At 51.7% G+C, this 12,947-nt stretch overlaps 1 protein-coding gene across 6 annotated transcripts in view; it reads right to left on the reverse strand.

Annotated features, from left to right (window-relative positions):
* Positions 1-4,272, reverse strand: part of CHD4 (chromodomain helicase DNA binding protein 4) — a gene marked incomplete at both ends in the record, with an annotated part of 46,800 nt that extends 42,528 nt beyond the window's left edge. For 3 of the 6 annotated variants that reach the window (XM_080705315.1, XM_080705312.1, XM_080705311.1), the window contains 3 exons: positions 324-518; positions 722-843; positions 4,173-4,272. In XM_080705315.1, the coding sequence (XP_080561441.1) occupies positions 324-518; positions 722-843; positions 4,173-4,272 (417 nt within the window). Of the gene's footprint in view, positions 1-323; positions 540-721; positions 844-4,172 lie in introns of all 6 variants that reach the window. The other 3 variants (XM_080705314.1, XM_080705313.1, XM_080705310.1) reach the window with 1 other exon arrangement.
* Positions 4,273-12,947: the final 8,675 nt, after the last annotated feature.

The raw sequence follows: 12,947 nt of genomic DNA on the forward strand, positions 1-12,947 counted from the left end.
AAAACAAAAAGTCAAAAGGGCTGAAGGTGTAGAGCAGAGGTAGAATGCCCCTGGGTCCAATTCCCCATACTAAAAAAAAAAAAAAAGCTTGGTGGTACATGCTTGGAATCCCAGTACTTGGGAAGCTGAGACAGGAGGTTTGAGGACAGCCTCAGCAAGTGGTGAGACTCGAACCTAGCGAGACTCTGTTTTAATATAAAAACATAAAATAGGGCTGGGAGTGTAGTTCGGAGGTAGAATGCCTCTCGGTTCAAGCCCAATACAAGAAAAGGCGGAGAGGGTCTGGGAGGCCGGTGCTGAGATGAGGATGGAGGTCCAGGCACCTTTGAGTCGTCGTCGTCGTCCTCTTCCTCCTCCTCCTCCTTCCGCTTGGATCTGCTCTTTTTCTCTTTCTTGGGTCCCAGCTTCTTCTTCCTCCTCTTTCCAGGGGTGTAGTCGCTGCCCTCGCTGTCTGAGCGCAGAGCCACCTCCTCCTCCTCCTCCACAAACTCCGGCCCCTCCCCAGAGCTGTCCCCCAGCTGCCGGCATAAGAGCAAACGCTGGAGCAGGGAAGGGGCAGAGGGAGACAGACACACACATGCTACACACGTGCTGACCTCAGGACAGCCTGAGGGCCATCCCCAGGACCTGCCCACCGCTCGAGGAAGAAACACGCCCTCAGCCTTCCTCCAGCTCCCCCCTCCTTCCCCCTGCTCCCCACAACATCCAGTCACCCACTCACCTCCTTTTTTTGGCGCTTGCTCTTGGGGATTTTAGGGTCCCGAGGTTTCTTCGGCTTTTTCTTCTTCTTCAGTTTTGGAGTCTCTGCTTCTGACAAATCCTCTTCTGGATCCTCTTCATTGTCTACATACATTTGGCAAAGGTGGTAGTCAGGGAAAAGCTCAGTAGCAAAGGTGAAGCCTAATCCAGAGGGTTTAGATGTTATTTCCCACCTCTTGTCCCAGATTCCTCTGAAGAGAATTGCTATATTCTCTACAGAGGAAGCTGATACCCAGGACAAAACAGACAAAGAAAGCTGTAAATGCCCAAAATAGGCCTGCCAGGCCCAGAGCAGCCCACCTCGGGCAGCTGTCCAGGCCCCTGCCGCCTCTCCCCACCCCGCCAGCAGCCCTCTAGATGTTCACCATTGCAGCGGAAGCAGGCCGCCCCATGGCCACCAAGCAGGACAGCTAGACTCAGGCCTCCTGCCATTGCTCACCCCGAGTCTAGAAGCCAGGGGACAAGAATGGAGGGTCCAACCAGAAGACGACCCCCAGAGCTGATACCCTCACCACATTCCCAGAACAATGCTGAATTCAGAGCTCCCAGAAACCGCACCTTTCCCTAGGCCTTGGGGTCATCACTGCTCAAAACAACCAGAACCTTGCAGTCCCAGGTTCAGCTGCAGCCCAACCTCACGCCCACTCCCAAACTCGATTCCCTTTCCCGATCTCCAGCCCTGCTGTTCCTCCCCAGCTTCTCCTGGGTCAGTAGCCTCTTCTCCCTAGGGGCCCAAATCAGCCCAGCTGTCACTGTCTCCCCCTCCCAACCCTCCTCCCATCTGGCTCCACCTCTTCCCTGGCTGGAAGCACACACAAAGCCCAGGGTAACACTGACAGTGCCTGGGCACCGGGAGGTGGGAAGGGGCACTGAGGGGGAGGAGGCCAGGAGGCGGCTCCCTTTGTAACAGACCTCCACACCAGCTCATCAGCTCTCTCCTCCCTCCTCTCCCTCCCTCTTCCCAAGCCACCCCCGCCCAAGGGGGGGAGTGGAGAGTGGAGAGAAGAAGGGAGTGCCTCACCCACTGAGGAGAGGGAAAATGGCTCCTGACCGCAGAGCCAGCCCAGGGCACCCAGCTGCCAACATAGGACAGACAGGAAGTGGCAGGGGAAGGGGGCGGGGTTGACAGAGGTAGCCAGGGAAAGACGGCCCTCAGAGAAGACCGTCCAAACCATTACCTGGCCCCAGGTCCAAATGCCACCGACCTCTCACAGCTACTGTGGGATGACACCGCTCACAAGAGGTCATCCGAATGTCCTCGGCAAGGAAACCCAAGGAAACCAAGCCCAGCATGCAAGGTAATACCATGAGAGGGAATAGGTTTCTCCCTCAATCATAATTATGCTTTTCAAGTCATCACAACTAAGATTTAACAAAGGCTCAGTGGAGCTGTGGTCAGAGCATATAACCTTCTCCCCAAATTGCAGATACCCAAAGACTCAGCTAAGGAATGGGAGCCCACAAGAAGTCTCAAAGCTCAGTTTCATCACCCCCACCCACAGAGTCCTATCCAACATGTGGGAATCATGTCAGCACCAAAAAAAGTAGCAAGACCTACATAGGGGTGGAAAACAGTACATTTCCTTCAGCACTGTACATACTCTGAGCTCCTGACCACCAGCACTAGCCCTAAAACGCCTCTGGCTCCGCCCTTCCTGAGCTAGACAGTACTAGGGAATATGAGACACTAAGCTGGACAAAGCACCATCGGCCTCCCCTTCTCACTCGGCCCATCAGGCCAGGCACGAGAGCCCCTCCCATTCCCTCGGGAATGGAACACCACCCTGGATCTTGCCAGAAAGAATCTTTTTCTTAAGGGTTCCTTCCCAGTCATCCCGATGTCATCCCCCAGTCAGCTGCATCTTCGCTCTTCCTCTCCATCTCCATGTAGGCGAGAAGTGGAGACAGGACAAAGTCATGGAGCCAAAGGGGGCGCCCTCTCGTCCACACACCACCCCCCAGACTTCTCAGAAAATAATGACCTGAAATGGCAGCAAACCAGCTGAGATACAGAAGATTTGGGAAAGGGGCGGGAGGGTGTGGCAAGTGGAAAAACTGGGTCATGATACAACTTGGGGCAGAGTTCACCCTGGGAGCCTGATTAGCTCCCAGTCAACTGCGGGGGATGGCAGGGGAAAGACCCAGGGGCCAGTGGGACAGCAAGATGGATGGGGAACAACAGCAGAAAGACGGCACTACCACTTCTCAGGCTCCTGGCGGAAAAGATAAAAGAAAGGTGAGCCTTCCCCTTACCACCACCGCCACCTTGAGTAAGGGCACAGAGGTCTGCCACCCTCCCCTTCACCGTGAGAGGCTGAAGCCTCTGTTCTTTACCCCATGGGGAAGGCTCAGCAACAAGACTGCTGGCCCCGAAATGGCCTCAGGTTGAAGTGAAGAATTCCAAGTCAGAAATCGCTAAAAGTAAAAGCATTTCTCCCAAACCACCTCAACTTGCAGCTGGAGCTGAGAGAGAAGGCAAAAGTGAAAGATAATCGATGAGAAACAAAAACAGGACCAGCAAGCAGGCTCCAGAGTGGAAAGAGTGCAAGCAGAGAAGATAAAGAAGTTGGCATAGAGGCAGAAAAAGAAGGAACGGAAGCTAGGAGCTGAGAGGGAGAGGGGAGAAGGTCAAGGAAACAAGTAGGCGACTTCGCTAGAGGGCTCTGAATAAGGAAAGAAACCGGGAGGCAGCCGCTCACTTCCAAGATGACATCAACCATCATTTGAGGACAGACAGGGCCACTCCAATCGGGCAGGATGATTACAACCATACGGGTTTGGCCAGTCTGCGGAGCCACCCCAAAACACAGATATTGCAACCCCTAATACTCCTACAACACACGCGTCGCGCTGCCAGTCCGGACCTCAGGCTTCCTCACCCGGGCACAGCCTTAGGAAAAGCCGGGGCCATGTCCACTCACCAGGACTAAGAGGGGTGACCCCCTCCTCCTGCCCCTCCCCACTCGGCTGATCCGCCCTCCCGCAGGCCCCTCATCTCCCCACTCAAACATCCCAGCAATCGCCTGGCTTAAAAGCTCTCTAGATGCGCTAAGGAGCGCGATTCAAACTTCGCACAGCTGAAACAGCCCGGAAAGCCGGTAACTGATCGGAAGGTAAAAAATCATCGCGCAGAGTAACCAGCACTCCCTCTGGCCTTTCCACAGCAGCGACCGCCAGGGCCGGACTCGCACCGACGCCGGGCCGGGCTCTCCGACAGCGACCCCCACCTCCCCCGCCCGGAGTCGCCGGCGGCCTCGGCTACCTGCGCTCCTCGGGAGACGCACGCGGCCGAGCCCGCCGGGCCGGGGCGCTCCTCCACCGGGCCGGGGCGCTCCTCCAGCCCGCGGGTGCACGGCCGCTCCCTCGGCGCCCCGACGGCGCCCCTTCCCGCCCGGGCCCTCGGGGCCGGTTACCTGGGTGGGGTGGGGGCAGGCTGTTGTTCAAAAGTGCATCCATGTCCTCCTCGTCGCTGCCCGCCGAGCAGGGGGACGGGGAGCCCAGGCCCGACGCCATCCCTTCCGCCGCGGCCGGGGTCGGCCCAGCTGCTCCGGGGCCTGCGGGGGAGGGGGACAGTCGGCGGCCGCCCCTCCCCCGCCCGCCCGCCCGCAGCGCGGCCGCCCGGCCAACTTAGTTCAGCGTCCCGGGGCCCGGAAGCCGCCCGCGGGGGCCCGGGGGGCCGGGGCCGGGGGCCCGGGGGGCCGGGGAGGGGCCGGGGCCGGGGAGGGGCCGGGGCCGGGGCGGCGGGGCCGGCCGGCCGAGCGCGGCGCGCCCGCAAGGTCACGGGCCGGGCTCCCGCGGCTCGGCGGCGGCGGCGGCGGCCCACGTGTGCGGCGGCGGCGGGCGCCGAGCCCGGGGGTCGCGCCGGGCAGGGGGCGGGCCGCGGCGGGGCGCCCGGGGCCGCGGCTTGGGCGCCCGCGGGCGTCTCGGCCCCGAGGGGCGCCGCTCCGGGAACCCCGCGCTCTCCTCACCCCGGAGCCGCCGCGGGTCGCGCTGGGTCCGGCCGGGTGTCACTCCCGCTCCGGCTCCTCCTCACCGCGGCCGAAGGGGGGAAAATGGCTCCGGCTCCGGCGTCGCCTCTTAAAGGGCCCGAAACACCGGCCGGGAAATCCCACCGCACAGGCCCCGCCCCCCACGGACAGCCCATAATAACCTCAACCAACTCCAACCCCCCCACTACCGCCACCCTCCTCCCTAGGTCTCCCGGGCAACCCCCGCCCCCTCGTCGCTCAGGCAACCATTGGCCACGCCCCCTTCGAGCGCGCGCGTGTCACCCGGGCAACCACCCACCTCCTGGCCATCCCATAATACGCACGGACACCCCACAGACGCGCTCCCCGCTCCCCCACTCCACACACATTTACGCCCGGGGGGAGGGGGGCTACTGACATAATATTGCAGACCTTTTGCAACTAACCCTCTTCCCTCACACACATCCCATAATAACCATCCTTTGCCAACTTCTTTACTCTTGGCCCTAAGGCTAACATCCCATAATAATTTGTCACCCTTCCTTCCCATGGCCATCCCATAATAAGCGCCCCTCCCAGCACTTCAGCCTCATATCCCATAATACTCATCCCCATCCCCCACGGACATCCCATAATAGCCACCCTTCATCCACCCCCCAGTTTGATATCCCATAATAGTCAGAAACTCACCCCCCCCACACACATACTACAACGGACACTCGACCTCCTCCTACACATCCCGCAATAATCAGTCTCCTACTTTCTGTGTGGACATCCCATAATAACCACCCCCAAGAGCTGCCCTCAGTTCCTGCGGGCTAGGGTTTAGATGCTCACACTAACCCCATCCTTCACAATCTCCTAGCTCCGTGGCCCATAATAACCCACTCTTTCCCTAAAGAGAGAGCACTACAGTCGCCCCGCAGACAGATACCTAAATCGCCTTTCCCCCCAACACTGGAAAACTATCCCATAATAATTTTACTCAATACCCACACCCTGACATCCTAGAATAGTAAGGAGCCGTGGTCAACCAGACATATACCATAATACTCCCGGCACAACCCAGTGTCACATCCCATAATGCTTCATCTCCACTCCACCACCCCAATGCCTTGCCAGCCAGGCATCCCATAATACTCACATTCATACCTCCCCCATCTCCAGAAACTGCCAATCTATTCTGACACCCAGAGCAGAGGGTGGGGCCGCCTACCCACACTGCCCTGTCCCCGCCCCCACCTGCACACACCTTATTCTCTTTGTGGGCCAAAGCAGTGTCCTCGCCTAAAGTCTCTTGATGTCCAGGACGCCAGGTTCCCTCTATTCTGGACACTTGGAAACTTCGAGCCAACCTGGGGCCTCACCTAATCCCACCAAAATTCAGGTATATTCCAGATGCGCTTAAATTTTGAGTAAGAGCAACCAAATACTATGATAGCCAGATTAAACATTTGCATGATTTAACTTAACCTACAACATCCCATAATAATCACAAGCTTTGCTCCAAAAACTATTTCTCAACATTCCAGCAGTCCTCTGCTGACCGCCCCCCTCCACAAGTCAGGAACCATTCATCATCCAGTCTACTCCTGTGGATGGATATTCCATTATGATATTGACCAAGGATCCTGCTATATGCACTCCTACAGCGGGAAGCTGGTTCTGGTGGTCCATACCTGTAATCTCAGTACTTGAGAGGCTGAGAAAGGTAGATCACAGGTTTTTGAGGCCTGTGATCAGCCTCAGCAACTTAGACTCTCAGCAACCTAGCGAGACCTTGTTTCAAAGAAAAAATAAATAAAAATAAAAAAATAAAAAGGTCTGTGGGCATAGCTCAGAGGTAGAATGCCTCTGGGTTTCTTCTCTAGTACCACAAAAAGAAAAGAAAAAGATAAATATCTGGGCAGGCTTGTTATCCTAGTATTTGGGAGGCTGAGACAGGAGGATGGAAGGTTCACAGCCAGCCTCAGCTACTTAGTGAGGCACTACAACTTAGTGAGACTGTTGTTTCAAAATAAAGAATTTAAAAGGGGGGGGGCGTGTAAACTGGTGTGATGGCGCACACTTGTAATCCCAGCATTCATTCCAGAAGCTGAGACCAGAGGACCGTGGTTCGGGCAGCCTCAGTTACATAAGGAGGCACTTCGAAACTCAGTAAGACCCTGTTTCAAAAAAAAAAAAAAAAAAAAAAATAGGGCTGGGGGTGTTACTTGGAAGTTCCATCCCTGGTACCGAAACAAAAGAAATAAATAAAAATAAAAAGGGGGTGTAACTCTGAGGTAGAATGCCCCTGGGTTCCATCCTCAGTACTGCAAAAATAAATAAATAAATAAATAAATAAATAAATAAATAAATAAGACAATGACAATAAGGACCACCCAGGGGCATTGACAAGCATAAACAACTAATAAACTATGGTACAAGATAGAATGTCTGATGTCACGGGAGAATTACCAAATACCATTTACCAATGTCCTGTCAGAGGAAACAAATCCCCACTGATCTCGAGAGATCATATCCCAGTAGAGTCCTGTGTAGTCCTAGAAGCTGGAAGGTATTCCAAACGCATTTACAGGTATGGAGAGATGGTCAGATAATCTGTTTCCTCCATGCTAAAGGATTTTGATTGGCAAGCAGTGTTTTCCGATTTAGTGTTCCTGATACTGAAATCTTATATCATTGTGCCCTTCTTATTTTGAGGGGTACTGGGGGTGGGACCCAGGGATATTCTACCTCTGAGCTGTACCCCCAGCCCTACTTTTTATTCTTTTTTTTTTTTTTTTTTTTTTTTTTGCGGGTCTGGGGATGGAACCCAGGGGCATTCGACCTCCGAGCTACACCCCTGTCCTATTTTTTATTCTTTATTTTGAAACCGGGTCTCACTGAGTTGCAGAGGGCCTCACTAAGTAGCTGAGGCTGTCCGCCAACAGCGATCCTCCGGGTCTCAGCCTCCAGAATGCTGGGATTACAAGGGTGCGCCACCACGCCCGGCTTACTTTTATTCTTTATTTGAAATGGGGCCTCACTAAATTGCAGAGGGCCTCACTAAGTAGCTGAGGCTGTCCTGGAACCCCAATCCTCTATCTCAGCATTTACTGCGATCCTCCTGTCTCAGCCTCCCAAATGCTGGGATTCTCAGCCTGCGTCACCACGCCCAGCTGTGCCCTTCTTTCTTGAAAGACTCATCAGCATGCCAAATTGTTTGTTTTGTGCTGTCTGTTTATTTTGTGGTACTGAGGATTGAATTCAGGGGTATTTTACCTCTTAGCTATGCCCCTCCAGCCCTTTATGTGTGTGTGTGTGTGTGTGTGTGTGTGTGTGTGTGTGTGTGCATGTACACACACACACTTGTGATACTAGGGAGTGAACCTAGGGACATTCTGCCTCTGAGTCCCAGCTCTAATTTTTTTTTTTTTTTTTTGAAACAGGGTCTCATTACGTTGCTGAGGGTTTCACTAAATTGCTATGGCTGGCCTCAAACTCGTGATCCAGCCAGGCGTAGTGGCGCAGGCTTGTAATCCCAGCGCTTGGGAGCATGAGACAGGAGGATCTCACAGATTCAAAGCCAGCCTCAGCTAGTTAGTAAGGCCCTCAGCAACTTAATAAGACCCTGTTTCCAAATAAAATAGGTCTGGGAGTATATCCTGGAGGTAGAAAGCCCCTGGGTTCCACCCCCAGTACCACAAAAACAAAAACAAAAACAAATTTGTGATCTAGCAGAGGGTGATGGCGCATGCTTGTAAACCCAGCATTTTGTTTTGTTTTGTTTTGTTTTTGGTGGTACTGGGGGTGGAACCCAGAGGCTTTCTACCTCCGGGCTATACTCCCAGACCTTTTTTTATATATATTTTTTAGAAACAGGGTCGCACTAAGTTGCTGAGAGCCTCACTAAGTAGCTGAGGCTGGCTTCGAACCCGTGTGATCCTCCTGTCTTAGCCTCCCAAGCGCGGGGATTACAAGCGTGCGCCACCACACCCGGCATTAAGCCCAGCATTTGAAAGGCTGAGAAAGGAGGAGAAAGTTTGAAGCCAGCCTCAGCAACTCAGTGAGACCCTGTTTCAAAATAAAGAATAAAATAGGACTGGTGATGTAGCTCGGAGGTAGAATGCCCCCGGGTTCCATCCCTGGTGCCACAAAAAATAAAATAGGGCTGAGGGTGTAGCTCTTGCCCCTGGGTTCAATCCCCACTACCAAGAAACAGGGTAAGTGGAGTCTGGCCATGCTTCTCTCCTCAGCCTTTTCTTTTTTTTTTTTTTCCAGTAGGGTTGGATTGAACCCAGGGGCATTCTACCTCTGAACTACAACCCCAGCCCTATTTTATTTTTATTTTGTTTTTATATTTACTTGTTTGTTTAGTGCTACTGGGGATTGAACACAGGGCATTTTACCTCTGAACTATACCCCTATTTTATTTTGTCATTTATTTATTTATTTATTTTTGTATGTATGTGGTACTGGGGATGGAATCCAGGAGCATTCTACCTCTGAGCTTCACCTCCAACCCTTTTTTTTTTTTTTTTTTTTTTTTTTTGTGGTACTGGGGGTGGAACCCAGGGCTTTTCTACCTCCGGGCTATACCTCCAGACCTATTTTTTACTTTATTTGGAAACAGGGTCTCACTAAGTTGCTGAGAGACTCACTCAGTAGTTGAGGCTGGCTTCAAACCTGTGTGATCCTCCTGTCTCAGCCTCCTGAGCACTGGGATTACAAGCGTGCGCCACCATGCCCGGCTCCAGCCCTATTTTTTATGCTTTATTTTGAAACAGGATCTCACTGAGTTGCAAAGGGCCTCACTAAGTAGCTGAGGCTGTCCGTGAACCGTGATCCTCCTGTTTCAGCCTCCCAAATGCTAGGATTACAAGCATGTGCCACCACTCCAGGCTCTTTAATTTTTAAACAGTGTCTCACTAAATTGCTGAGGCTGGCCTAGAACCTGTGACCCTCCTGTCTCAGCTTCCCAAGAGACAGGAACCCACTGTCAACTTTGAAGTAGGGGTGTGTGTGTGTGTGTGTGTGTGTGTGTGTGTGTGTGTGTGTGTGTTTGGTGGTGCTGGGGTTTGATCCCAGGGGCATTCTACCTCTGAGATACACCCCCAGCCCTCTTTTATTTTTTATTTGGAAACAGGGTCTCACTAAATTGCTGACAGCCTCACTAAGTAGCAGAGGCTGACTTCAAACCTGAGAGCCTCTTGCCCTAGCCCCCCAAGTACTGGAATTACAGGTCTGTGCCATCATGCCCATCTTACTTGTATGTTTTATTTTCCAATATTCATTACAACTCCCCAGACTACTCTCTTTCTGTGTATTTTATTTCATTTGTTTTATTTTACTATTTATGGTACTGGGAGATTGAACTCAGGGGCATTCTACCTCTAAGCTATACCCCAGCCCAATTTATTTTTATTTTGAAACAGAATCTCAGGTTGATGAGTCTCACTACTTGCTTAGGCTGTCCCGGAACCTTCAATCCTCCTGTCTCAGCCTCCCAAGTACTGGGATTACAGGAGTGCACCACCATGCCCAGCTTTATTTTACATCCTGGTATTGCAGACAGAGACATTCTAACCTCCGAACTATATTCCCAAAGCCTGATTTTATTTCTTATTTGGAAATAGATTCTCACTGGGTTGCTGGGAGCATCGCTAAATTGCGGAGGCTGGCTTCAAACCTGTGATCCTCCTGTCTCAACCTCCCAAGTACTGGGATTACAATCATGGGCCAACACACCTGCTTTTCGGTGCTCTCTTTGGGCTGGCCGTTTCCCCCATTCTGAGGCTGTCAGAGTCTCCCTTATTCACCCATATCTATCTATCTATCTATCTATCTATCTATCTCTCTCTCTCTCTCTCTCTCTCTCTCTCTCTCATTTTTTTCCGTGTGTGTGTGTGTGTGTGTGTGTGTGTGTGTGTGTGTCTTAATGACGATTGAACTCAAAGATGTTCTACCTCCAAGCTTCACCCTCAGCCCTATTTTATTTTTTATTTTTGAAGCAGGGTCTCACTAAGCTGCTGCAGGTCTTGCTAGGCTGCTGAGGCTGGCCTTGAACCTGCTCTGCGCCCCTCCCCCAGCCTTGTAATGCTGGCATTACAGGTATGCACCACACCCAGCTCCATTCACTTCTCTCTCTTTTTTTTTTTTTTTTTTTTGTGTGTGTGGTACTGGGGGTGGAACCCAGGGGCTTTCTACCTCCTGCTATACTCCCAGACCTATTTTGTATTCTTTATTTGGAAACAGGGTCTCACTAAGTTGCTAAGAGACTTACTCAGTAGCTGAGGCTGGCTTCGAGCCTGTGCCATCCTCCTGTCTCAGCCTCCCAAGCGCTGGGATTACACCAGGCCCACTTCTCTCTTAACTCTGTGTGTGTGTGTGTGTGTGTGTGTGTGTGTGTGTGTGTGTGTGTGTGTCATATACTGCGGACCCCCAGCCCTTTTTTTGTTTTTTTTTACGGTTTTGGGGGTGGAATCCAGGGACATTCTACCTCTGAGCTACACCCCCAACCTCATTCTTTATTTTGAAACAGGGTCTCACTGAGTTGCAAAGGGCCTCACTAAGTATCTGAAGCTGTCTGCAAACCGCAGTCCTCCTGTCTCAGCCTCCTAAATCCTGAGACTGTAAGCATGCACCACCACACCTGGCTTCCCAGGCACTATTTTATTTAGAAGTGTCTCACCTCACTAAGTTACTAAGGGCCTTGCTAATTTCCTACTACGCTGGTTTTGAGTCTGAGATCTTCCAGTCTCAGCTTCCTAAGTACTGGGATTTCAGGTGTGCACCACGTACCATACCCAACTTCATTCACTTTTTTTTTTTCCCCCTTTGGCACTGGGGATTAAATCCAGGGGCATTCTACCTCCAAGTTACACTCCCAGCCCGATTTTATTTTTATTTGGAAACAGAGTCTCCCTATTTGCTGAGGCTGTCCTTGAACCTGCACTCCTCCTATCTCAGCCTCCCAAGTACTGGGATTACAAGTAGCCACCACGCTCGGCTCTTCTCCTGCCATCAAGACTGGAGCACATTCACGAGTCCATATGCTCCCCCCTCCCATGCTCATTCTGATGAAGTCTGTGTTCCACAAGAAGGGTAGAGGAGGAAGCTTTTTTTTTTTTTTGGTGCTGGAGACTGAACTCAGGGACATTCTACATCTGAGCTACACCTCCAGCCCCCCCTTTTTTTTTCTTTTTTGCGGTACCAGAGATGGAACCCAGACGAATTCTACCTCCGAGCTACACCTCCAGCCCCCCTTTTTTTTTTCTTTTTTGCGGTACCAGAGATGGAACCCAGACGAATTCTACCTCCGAGCTACACCCCCAGTCCTAATTTATTTTTATTTATTTATTTATTTATTTATTTATTTATTTATTTATTTATTTTAGGTGGTACTGGGGATGGAACCCAGGGCCTTCTAACTCTGGGCTACACTCCCAGACCTATTTTATATTTTTTTATTTGGAAACAGGGTCTCTTAAGCCAGCAGAGGCTGACTCTGAACCTGCAAGATCCTCCTGTCTCAGCCTCCCAGTTGGGCGCAGGGATTACAAACCTGTGCCACTACGCCTGGCTCCCAGCCCTGATTTTTATTCTTTATTTTGAAACAGGGTCTCACTGAGTTGCAAAGGGCCTCACTGAGTAGCTGAGCCTGGCTGCGAACCACGATCCTATTTCAGCCTCCTAAATGCTGGGATTACAAGTGTGTGCCACCATGCCCAACTACCTCTAGCTCTTTTATTTTTTGTTTTGAAACAGGGTCCCAGTAGGTGGCTGAGAGTCTTGTTAAATTGCTGAGGTTGGTTTAGATTATAGACATGGGCCACCATGCCTGGCAGAGGCAGCTCTCGTTCTCTTATATTTATTTATTTATTTTTTGCAGAATTGGAGGTTGAATCCAGGGGCATTCTACATCACCAGCCCTATTTTTTTTTTTTTTTTTATTCTTTATTTTGAAACAGTGTCTAAGTTGAGGAGGGCCTCACTAAGTAGCTGAGGCTGGCTGTTAACCTATGATCTTCCTGTCTCAGCATCCCAAGTATGGGAATTACAAGTGTGGGCCACCATGCCCATTAGGCAGCTATTTTAAGATACCGTAACATGTACTGGGCATGGTGGCCCACACCTGTAATCCCAGTACTCCTGAGACTTAGACAAGAGGATTGAAGGCTCAAGGCCAGATTCAGCAATTTATTGAGACACTCAGAAACTTAGTGTGGTGGTGCATGC

The sequence above is a fragment of the Muscardinus avellanarius genome, assembly GCF_963383645.1.
Source record: "Muscardinus avellanarius genome assembly, chromosome: 11".
In the NCBI taxonomy this organism is placed as follows: Eukaryota; Metazoa; Chordata; class Mammalia; order Rodentia; family Gliridae; genus Muscardinus; species Muscardinus avellanarius.